General features: G+C 33.4%; 1 protein-coding gene across 3 annotated transcripts; it reads left to right on the forward strand.

Annotated features, from left to right (window-relative positions):
* Window positions 1-604: 604 nt before the first annotated feature.
* Window positions 605-10,403, forward strand: LOC128670721 (zinc finger protein 226-like). Of its 3 annotated transcripts, none has more exons than XM_053746648.2 (11): window positions 605-1,042; window positions 2,062-2,150; window positions 2,928-3,207; window positions 3,733-3,859; window positions 3,964-4,173; window positions 5,755-5,902; window positions 6,367-6,433; window positions 6,789-6,935; window positions 7,063-7,370; window positions 8,494-8,640; window positions 10,219-10,403. In XM_053746648.2, the coding sequence occupies exons 1-9, from the start codon at window positions 932-934 to the stop codon at window positions 7,336-7,338; spliced, it is 1,455 nt and encodes a 484-aa protein (XP_053602623.1). In that variant the 5' UTR covers window positions 605-931; the 3' UTR covers window positions 7,339-7,370; window positions 8,494-8,640; window positions 10,219-10,403. The 3 variants fall into 3 exon arrangements, with proteins under 3 accessions (XP_053602623.1, XP_053602625.1, XP_053602624.1); XM_053746650.2 differs by having other exon boundaries at window positions 610-795; XM_053746649.2 differs by having other exon boundaries at window positions 610-788.
* Window positions 10,404-12,012: the final 1,609 nt, after the last annotated feature.

Here is a 12,012-nt window from a genome sequence, read left to right on the forward strand (position 1 = left end):
CCAAAGCTCAGCGTAGGTGGCGCTAATGGAAGAACAACAAAAACATTGCCAATGGAGACAAAAACCGCCAATTTTCAATATTGTTGCAGATTTACGACCAAAAATACCTTCTACATAATCGTGGTGCGAGTTTAAAAGAAAAAGGAAGGATTTAGTGGATTATCCTGAAAATAATAACACTATTTTAGGTTATGTTCTGCATTATTTGGTCAACTGTGGTCATAAATTGATAGAAACTTGATTTTGACTGAAGATTTTACCTGTATGAAGTCCATATTTTAATAAGTCTTCACGTGTAAAGTGTTCTGAGCTTCTTTTCGACCGTTTACTGGCTCGAAAATTATTTTTCCCAATATTTCGGCACCCGAATATGCTACATTGTTGTATATTTTCACAAACGAATGCTTACATAATGAAAGGTATTAATAATGAAATAAAGTACTCTAAAATAAACGTTTTAATCGACATAGCAAAAGGCGGCAAAACTTTTGTGTATCTAACATACAGTGCTGTTCTCTGGCGGGATAAATGTGAATTCTGAATGCTCTTATATCTGTGCTGAGCCCACACTTGCAATAGCAAGCAAGATTGCAAAGTATCAAAAATTTTGGATAACAATAAATCATCAAAATAAAAAAAAATAAAAGTCAAAGTCAAACAACCAGCCAACTGACAGGAGGAAGACAACAGGAAGCTGAAGCTGAAAACAAACACCAACAATGTTTTCTTGGATTTGAAAATCTTGCAACATAAATTGAATTTTCTATATTTTTTTCTCAGAATAACAGGTACTAGGTACCTACCTACCTAACCTATTTTTTATACTTAGTAGTATTGAAAATAATATGTAATTTTGTATTTATCATATTTGTACTTGTAATCCGAATTTGGATTTTTGTGTACTTCTGTAGCCAAACAGATGTGGTAAAAAATGGATAAATGTAGATTGTGCCTTAAAAGTAGTAAAAAATTAAGATCAGTATTTGACAAAGAAGATGACATCGTGTATATTGATATGATAACCGCGATTTCAAATATTAAAGTGAGTACATAGGTACCTTTTATTTTACCCAACTCATATTTTATTTTATACAGTTCCTAATATCTGGAGTACTTGAAGTTATCCTTGTGAAATGTAGAATTTGCTTTCAAGTACCTATGCGTACATCTGCATGGGTAGATAACTACTTGAAACTTCTGGATTTCTTATGGACCAAATAAACAGAGAAGCAAGAACAAGAACATTAATTAATAATAACTAGTGTTAGTCAGAAAAATATTGTGATCCAGTCTTTACGTACACCATATCTACCGATCTGATCTGATCTGATTGAAAGGTCTTAGGTTTAATTATGCATCATGAGTTTATATCTCAATCTAATGTTGACTCATGTATTTAAATACAATAGTTGTCATAGACCACCACCACTTGCACAATAATCACAAAAATTATAATATAACAGAATCAACTTGTTTAAATTACTTATAATTTTGTGATTATACAATTTAAATTTGACACATACTAATAGGTTTTATTCTAAGAAAGAGGAGATTATAATCTCTACCTATGTTAAATGATTATATTATTTTTAATTATTTTGATTCTGTGATTTTTGTGATTATTAAACTTTAATTTGCCAAATATTTATAACATTTATTCTATGAAAAAGGAGATAACATTATAATCCTACTTATATCACAATTCGGATTACAATAGGAAGATATGTATGAACCTGACCAGGTTAGGGAGGTTCGGAATAATCCCTGAGATCAGAGTGACACTCAATAAGAAGAATAAAATTGAATTCCTAAAATATATTTATTGAATAATTTGGAGGAATTTATTTCTTCTTCACTACATACAGTTCTTCATTTGTATAATTAGTTTAAATTGAGAACTTTCAATATCTCAATATGATAGTACACATACAGTCTATGTATTAGGAATGAATATTATTAAAAAGGAAATTAAAAAATCAGAGCCTGGTTAAAACACAAACAATGATCACACTGTTTCATATTAACATTCTAATATGGCTTTATTTTATTAAAATGTTTCAGATAAACAGAGATGATAAACATACACATTTATGCTTACAATGTCGGCGAAAACTTAAAGAAGCATTTAATTTTAAAAATATGATAGAAATGTAAGTATCATTGCTAACTTTTGTATAATATCCTGCTAATATTATAAATGCGAAAGTTGGCTAAGGATGGATGTATGTGTCTATGTTTGTTTCACGCAAAATCGACTGTACCTGAAATTTTGTACACAATTATATTCTACCTATTCAGGTTGTACCAAATTTCATAACAATATATGCATTTATAATACTAGCTTTGTTCCCGTACATTCGAACAAAGCCTGGGAAATTTCCCCGACACATTTCACAACCTGCTTTCATAATGGCGTCGTTTACATCATAATTTGCCCCCTATTTCTATAAACAAAATGGAAGTAGTTAACAAACTCTCGCACTAACGGCTCAGCGGTGAGCTCTTTTTAAAAAGTTTTTTGAGATTTTCCTGCCCTTTTAGAATATGACGTAGTTCCAAAGAACTTAACTTTATCACATCAAGCAGGTGGGCTTGTATTGATTTTGTTACTATGTGGTAGGCCATGAATATGTACAATTTTTAGCACTCAGTTACTTTCTGGGAACACATGCATATTAAATATTGAATAAATAGTCTCACAAAAAATTAGACTGGATTCTTTGTCCAATATGTACGTAGGAATCCAATTGATACTGAATATAATAGATGGTAGTTAGCTTTATTAAAATTCAATTTTTGGTCATTTTCACCTACTGTGATGAGTTCTTTTTACTGTGCGTGCCCTGACGTTTATCCCTATACCGCGCGCGCATTACCACTTCGGCCTCGGGCATATTAGATTGTTCATATATTTATGTATATTTTAGGTCCAATTTAGTATTATGTGAAAACACTAGTATAAGAAGAATTAACTTCAACAACTTGGATGAAATCAAAGTTAAAGTTGAAATTGACATGAAGAAAGAAATTTGTGAAAGTAATATTGCTGGGGTGTTGGATAATTGTCGCAATGATGAATCCGAATTCTTCTGGTTTAACAATACTATGATAAAAAGAGTTGAATCCAAAATATATGCAGATGAAGATAGGCCTCAGAATATTCGTGATGATGTTAAAACTGAACTATTTGACGATGATTTAGATGCAGTAAGTGTAATAAAAAAATACCCTGATACTTTCAAACGGCCTTTATGTTAAATTTTCACAAAATTCGTATTCAGCACACATAGGTAGTAGCATAGTAATATCTTGAATGATGAAGCAAGGTCACTGGGCATAGGTATCAACAATCAAGCATGGACAGACAAACTGAACTATTAGCATTAAACCAGGTCATCAGATCGCATTATCAATCCACCGTTGGTATAATTCCTTATGAGGAGCATAATATACTAGTCTATAAGTATTGGTTGTCCATCCAATCCAATCAAAGATCCAATCCATTATTAGACCGCGATACGCGGACATCTTTGCGGGGCACCCGAATCTAATCCGGTTTGGCAGTGCTCGCGTAAATACTTCTAGTATATTTCATGCTTTAGGTATACAAAATATCACAGTCTATTTTCTATGAAATTGTTGATAACACGATTTCTATACTTATATGTAACTATATAGGTAACATAAATGTTCTGTATGTAAAAAAAATGTCTCTTAATTTTCTTATAACAGGATTATGATAATGAATGTTATGGCTGCAGCGATGCCGATGGCGAGTATTTGCCAGAATATTCAAATAAGAAAAATAAAGAAAATAGAAAGGAGAAAGAAAACAGACACTCAAAAAATATGTCTAAAGGTAATCATTGCAAAAACTGATTGAATGTTATGTTCAAAATTTGTTTAAATGATTAAAGTAGCTAAATACAATTGTTTCTTAAATGAATTCAAAATAATTTTCAGGATCAAAAGGAATTAAATGTATGAAAAATGACACTCTGAGTGTTCTGATAAAGCCAGTACTTTTAAAAGATATTGCAATTGTTCGCACACCAGTAGAGAAAAGAAAAGCTAGGAAACGAAAACCCAAATTTGAAGGAATTAGAAGGCAGATGTGTAATTTCTGTGGGAAAATGACTTCATCAATGAAAACGCACATATTGGTGCACACAGGTACAATACATTATGTAATAAATTTCGCTACGTCGAATTTAAGTTTTAAGTTCATAATTCAACTTATTATACGCGTTCGCTTCGAGCTATGTTTGTTTGTTTGTTTGTTTGTTTGTTTGTTTGTTTGTTTGTTTGTTTGTTTGTTTGTTTGTTTGTTTGTTTGTTTGTTTGTTTATTTGTTTGTTTGTAACGCGATAACTTTCGAACCGTTGGTCCGATTTTGAAATTTAAAAGGTATGTAGGATCTGCCAATGGAATTTTTAAGTTCGTGGGCAACAAAATCGGTTAAGCCGTTTTTGAAATATTCACAATTTTGTAATAAAATATTGTGTTCGCGAGGTGAGTTTGTATGTTTGAGGCTACCAATCTACCAATCTCTGAAGCTACCAAACCGATTTCAACAATTCTTTCACTATTAGAAAGTTACATTATTAGAGATTGCTATAGTCATATATTTATTTGGAAATAAATGAGTTTTCAGCCATATCAATGAACACTTATAATGTAATCCGAAAAAAGCGTTACCGAAAACCTTTACGTGCATGCGCTGACTCTACTGTTGATTATACATGTATATAATGTACTACAAAAATATAGGTTTTTAGTAGATCTATAAAAAAGTCCGCGACACTATTACTACACAAGCATATTAATCCTTATGATTAAAAGTTATTTCATCATCAATATAATTTCATGAAGATAAATTTTGTCCTTTACAGCACATAAATTTGATGAATAGATTCTGAAATATCGTGGAATTAAAAAATATTTTATGTAGGTACCTATATATTGTTGAACACGGCACGCGCTGCCGTGTCAAGCCAAAAGATTGTAACTTTGAAAAATGCGTTTTGAGATATTTGATTGAATGTATATTTTATTGCATCTAGAAGTTAAGTAGTTATATGTGTCTTTTATATATGTAGCCGAGTCGCTTATAACTATTAAGTATTGTTAAAAAAAAATAACGTAAGTGTACATTTAGATATGGCTAAACACTGTAACGGACATTACAGTGTTATGTCGCACTATCAAACTTTGCCTTAACCCTGTATCGATGGATAGTTGTTGTATTATGACTATTTTTCACTATATATAAAATTTTAAACGAAAAATGAGATGAAAAGATACTAAGTAAATGAGTTCCGAACCGTTGGTCTGATGTATGTAGGATCTGTCAATAGAATTTTTAAGTTTGTGGGTCATCAAAATCGGCTAAGTCATTTTTGAAATATTCACAATTTTATAAAATGTCATCAAAATTTATTGTGTTCGCGAGCGAATAGTTATAAAACCTGATTTCATTGTTTTGTCCCATAGTCTGTCCAATAGGTGATGAGCTTATGAATATTGCTAAGTCTCATAATAATGTCGTGCTAAGTTATTCCAAGGATAGTTCACGCAAACCCCTTGTAGATGTATTTTATCTCATATGACAACGCGAAGTAACTTTATTAACTTATGATCAATGAAATTTGGTAGCTGTTACATTAAAAAAACTCTTATCTGAACTTTATATTTTTACTAGGACATTAATATTTTACCTTTTCACAATTACATTTTAATGTTTATTTGATGCAGGGAAGAAAACACATAAATGCGATATATGTGAAAAGGCGTATTATATGGATTCACAACTAAAAGAACACAAAAAGAAGCATGAGATGCATAGAAAATATAAATGTGATCAATGCGTCGCTACATTCAACAGCCCAGGTGCTTTGAAAAGGTGGACTACCATTTCATACGATACTATCCTATTTTCTTCCATAGATACCTATATTATGTATGTTATGGACCAGGTTATTGATAATGACCGAGCACTGAATATAGACAAGCCATTTCAGGCCAAATAAATTGAACCACTTAATTTATCACATTGCCTGGGCATTATGAATGTTGTCGTGTGGCTGTTGGACAATCATTTTGAGGCATTTATTATAATTAGTATAAGGATCCTGCGTTTATTTGGTTTATCAGGGTTTGTATCGAATACGGAAACATGTTTTTATTTTATGGTAATAAACATAAATGCTAATGTCACAGCTCTATTTGTATTTTATAAGTCTATTTTCTGAATAAATGCTTTGAGTTCTCACAATGATCCTGCCAGCCTAACCAGGACTGTGCCGGTTGGCATCGTGGGTTTATTTTTTTAAGGTATCAATATTGAACTTGCTTTTCTTCTTTCAGTCACATGATAGTCCACAATGATGAAAAAACAATTGTTTGTCACATTTGTAATAAAACATTTAAAAGAGTAAGTACATTTCTTAATATATCCAGTTATAGCGATTAATAACGTACATTTAAGGGCTCAAGGGGCTCCGATGCTCAACGGCTCGAAGCAACCGAAAAATCGCTCAGATGAGATAGATTGTGAAGTGAAATGTGCAAAAGGAAGTTGCGAGTCACGAAGATGATAATGCTCCGTTGGATGTGTAGTGTCACGCAGCTCGACCGCGTGAGAAACTCGCGCATTCGCGGCAGTTTTTGTCCGTGACATAACAGACAAACTGCAGGAGTGCCGTATTGCGCCGACCGACAAAGTACTTGGGAAACAACCTCTCAACCCCTAAAAATAATTTTGATCTTCACATTTCTTTTTGTTGCAGAAAAATAATTTGAGACGACATGTCAAACTTCATAATTCTGCAAATAAAACTATCAAATGTGAGCTCTGTAATATGACTTTCTTTTCGAATACTGGTCTAAAGCATCACTTACGAGTGCACACTGGAGAAAGACCGTATAGATGCGACGTAAGTAATATTTTACTATATAATCTGTTACCATGAAGCTATACTAATCTTTCAAATTTCTGTGCTTTTTGATTTAAAAAAAATGGTTCTTCACGCAACAATGATTTTCCTACTTAATAAATTTCAGATGTGTTCACAAGACTATAGTTACAAACACGACTTTAATAGGCATTGTTTCAAAAAACATGGCGTGTTTTTGAAACGGAGAAACGTTCACGTAATGAATGAAGAGGTCCTTGTGAAGGAACGAGAGCTGATGAGACTATTGATGCTGAGGCTGCACGGAGTGGTTCAGGGTGAAGACCCGTTCAAGGAGTTCGAGGGCCCTCAGGGGTACAAGGCGCTGGCACAGGCTATCAACCTCATAGAGAGTAAACAACTGTCGGTGGATGTGCATGTCTAAAACATTTCCGATCTTTAGTGTTCATTTTAGACGTAAGTATGTTGATTTATATTATTTCAACTAGAACACAAGGATGAGAGAGAGGTACTCTATCGATATTTCATCACTAGTGGAACAAGACTATCGAGTGTCTAAAAAATACCCCTAATATTGATAGTTAATTTTACGTGTCAATAGTATTGCCACATTTTTTGTTATCGATACTATCGATAGTTTCAAACACTATCGATATCATAAATTATTTTCATAGTCGACTGTCGATGACAAAACTATCGATACTTCCGCTTCCCTAGTAGCTACACCTGTTTGTTTATGTACATAAAAAAGGTAAACAATTTTGACGATCTCGGTGGCGCAGTGGTAAAATGCTTGCCTTTGGGTTCGATCCCCGGTCGGGTCATGATGGAAAATGGTCTTTTTTTGATGGGCCTGGGTATTGGATGTTTATCTATATATGTATATGTTATAAATTATAGTATCGTTGAGTTAGTATCACATAACACAAGTCTAGAACTTACTTTGGGGCTAGCTCAATCTGTGTGATTTTTCCTAATATATTTATTTGTTTCATTGAAATATACATAATATACTTTGCATTACAAATTAATTGACTAATTTATTAATTGTACAATAAATTTATATAGTGTGTATTTTAAGGAACATTATATGCACTCCTTTCTGAAACATGTGTATGTTGTAAAGGACAAAAAATAGTTCATACAAATTTACAGGATGAAAAGGAAATAAATGTATAAAAAATTAAAATTACACTCTCAATGTTTTGATCAGACCAGTATTTTTAAAAGATGTTGAATACCTATGTTCTCACGCCAGTACGGAGACGAAACCGCAGCAAACAAAAACCCAAACCACGAGAAATAAAAAAGCAAATATGCAATTTCTGTGGAAAAATGAAATCACATGTATTGATTCACACAGGTACATTGGCATAGGATAAAGAGAGAGAACGAGATAGGATAAAAAGAGAGAACCTATATACCATACAATATTTTATTCTATACCTATCCTCCCACTCCTTTTACTGATTTTCCATCAAATTCTAACTACTGTGAAAATTGTTTACACGTCAGGACTCGTAAGAAAAAACGCGAGTGTAAAAAGTATCTTTGTAATATTGTCTCGCTTTTATTTCAGCCATTATGATAGTCCAAAAAGATGAAAAAACGTTTGTTTGTCACATTTGAGACAAAGCATTTAATAATAATAAATGAGTGGAACAATAATAAAATCTTTATTTACTTTACCAGAAACAAGTACTTACCTACAATGACGTTCAAAAGAGTAAGTACATTTCTAAATACATATACCTTCTCCTTCATAGTCGTATTCCTCATGGCTGAGGGTCGTGGTCATTACGTGGAATGAAACACACAACTTTCCATTAAGGAGGAGTGGTTTGCCATTGCCTTCTCCATTTCACACACAATAATAATCAACCAGTGTGTGGATTTCCTCACGATGTTTTCCTTCACCGGAAGCAAGTGGTGATTGATGAAAACTACTATATATGAGTCAGATTTGTTTACAAACTCATGTGGCACGAGTAGGATTTGAACCTGGGACCTTTCGATCCACAAGCGGGCGTCTTAACCATTACACCACCACCGCTTTCTATACACATTCCGCACATATATCTACCTATGCGTTATCGCTACTTATATTCTTTAATCTGAGCATTTTCCCGGTTCCTTCGTTAAGTGTTGGAGTTAGCACCAGTGTGCAGCTATCTAAAGTAATGATAAAAAGGTGTTGCACTTGCATCAAGCCCTCTGGTTACTTATAGTTGGGGAGCCTTGTAGGGTTGTTGACAATTTTCGAAGTTTCTTAAACTCTTCACGAAGTCTTTAAAATATATTTAAGACCATGATATAAAGTCAACAATAGCGTTCAATATTTAGTTCATTTCAAATAAAAATTTACGGAAAAATCAATTTTCGTATTTGTAATTCCGATAGTAAACTAAACCTAACATCCTTTGAAATAACCTTTAGTTACTAAACAAAATCAAAGGTCCTAAAAATTATTTCGAGAAAAATCTTTATTGCTTATTATTAATAAATTTCATAAAATTCAATTTTAATGATCTGAATACGATTTGATATTCCATCACTCTGTGGAATATCATATTCAGCAACAAAGGGATTCATTTGAAGAGACTTACCTACCCGCCACTTGTACCTACGTCCTACACCTCCACACCCCTCCGAAACACCATGGTGACGGTGACGCGAGCGCGGGGGTACTGAGACTATATCCACGTGGGGATATCATTTTCAAGCTAATGGATCTTTTCCTTAACCCATCAATCAAACTCGAGTATAAAAGGTAGAATAGGTATTGCACCCCTTTTAGTAGAATAGTGTTATTTGTGATAAGCAGTCATGGTAAGTCAATATTCATGAGAATCTTAGACCAATGTTTAGTTTGTTCAGCCAAACTAAACAATTGTTGAATGTTCTAATTACATTGTGTAGAAAACGCAGTTTTTTATAAATCTTAATTGTACATAAGTTCTTCTTTACTTTAAATTTCAACTACGCCCAATTAATTTTCGCGGATACAAGTATATTTTACACGCATTGACAGTTTATCATATTTACCAAGATATGATATAATTTTGTCAATTTAGAGTAAATACTCTAAATTGACAGTAGCAGCAGTAGCTTGTCTTATTATAATGTTTTAAACTAAATAATTTAAAACATTATAATAAGACAAGCTACTGCTTATCTTCGCTCAAACAAATATCATTGTAAGTTTTAAATTGATCCCCAAAATAATAAGATTTGAAGCAGTTAGCTATTGTACCTGGGTGGCTGTCTTACAAGCTATTATAACAGAAAAGTATTTAATTTTCAGGCTGCAAAATCTTTAATTGCCATTACAGTCTGTTGCGGAGTTTTTTTAATAGCCATTCAAACCGTACTCTCGTCAACTTTAAGGAGGACTTCAGATATAGACGAATTTATGATAAGAGACCAAAAAACACGAAGAAGGCAAAACTATTTCAAGGAATCAGCATTAGAGAAGGATTTATTTGAGAATATCGACGACATTATACCTCTGAAACCATTTGATCCGGATGAGGAGGCCGATGAGCAACCGTCACTCACGGTTGACTATGCTAATATGATAAGAAACGATATTATATTGCTGGACAACTCGGTTGAAACAAGAACTCGAAAAAGAGGAAATATAAAGGTGGAAAAAAACAATGTAAGTATCTATTTATTCGTTGACCTCTTCTATTACTCGTAGATGCACGTGTAGATCCGAGACAATTTTCTCTTTGACCGCCTGGTGAAGGATACTTTTAGATGGATGGATTTTATTACGTAGCAGCAACTAATTTAATTGTATGAAGATATTTCAAAATCAAATCCTACGTAACAATAATAAGTAGCGTGTTTGCCTCAGAGCTACTGACAATGTGCTAGTTCTATTTATTATTAATTATATTACTAGCGGTCCGTCCCGGCTTCGCTCGGATAAAAACATAAATAAGTAAACCTGTGGGCGAAGTGCGGGTTTGCATTTCACTACTCACCATCGAATCGATTTGAAGTGAGACGCAGCGAACCAATCACATTGCGCCATTGTGACGCAACGACAACCACACTGCAATGTGATTGGTTCGCTGTGTCTCACTTCGAATTGATTCGATGGTGAAAAGTGAAATGCTAACCCACACTAAGCCTTCTGATTCTTCCTCAGGAATAACTATGAAACAGCATGAATACCAGTGCAGTAGTTTTTAGGTTTATCGTATGTATATATATGTATAACTTTGAAAAATTTCTTCTGCCTGAACGCGCATTCTAATTCAGTGCAAAGTCTACGCCCAATTAGATAATAACTAATATATACCAAATTTTTCAGCAAGCATTGCCAGACTTTGATTGTAACTGTGAAGTTGAAGTAAGTGCCCATCCTGCATTTTATTTTATTTTTTCCGTTCAGGTTTTATAGTTTTAGTAACTCTTTCCCATCTTCACATTGACCCCGTTGTATTCGGGGCAGTAATGCCTGGATCCTTATTACTGTTTGGTTCTAAACAATAATAATTCGAAACAGTAATTTTACAACCGCCTGTCTAATGTTAATCCTCAATTTTAATGATATTGTTGCCTATTAGCCGCTAAGGCTATGTGTCCCTTAGTCACCTCGTACGACATTCACGGGAGGTAATGGAGTAGTCCTAGATAATCACAGAAATTGTTTAGGTTACAAAATGATCATGTACTTATGTACATGTACTTTAATCTAGGTAATATTTCTTTTGTAGAATAAACCACAAGATTTTGGAAGTAACGCCTTCCCACGTTTCATTCAAAATAAAACGTGTAGTGAGCAACGATGTCATCCAGCATATAGATGCCAACCCAGCATATACTACGTATGTATCCTATTAATACTAATATTATAAATGCAAAAGTCTGTCACGCTTTCAAGGTTTAACCGCTGGGCCGATTTTGATGAGATTTAAAATATGTAGTTAATGGTCCCCAGGTCAAATATAAACTACCGCGAGCAGAGCTGCGGGTAACAATTAATTAGCTATATTTAAAGAAAATTGGGCAAGTGCCAGTAAGATTCGCCCATGAAGGATTCCTCAGTAGTAAACATTGATTGGTGATATAGGTATAGGTACAT

Source organism: Plodia interpunctella, chromosome 6, assembly GCF_027563975.2.
Source record: "Plodia interpunctella isolate USDA-ARS_2022_Savannah chromosome 6, ilPloInte3.2, whole genome shotgun sequence".
Lineage (NCBI taxonomy): Eukaryota > Metazoa > Arthropoda > Insecta > Lepidoptera > Pyralidae > Plodia > Plodia interpunctella.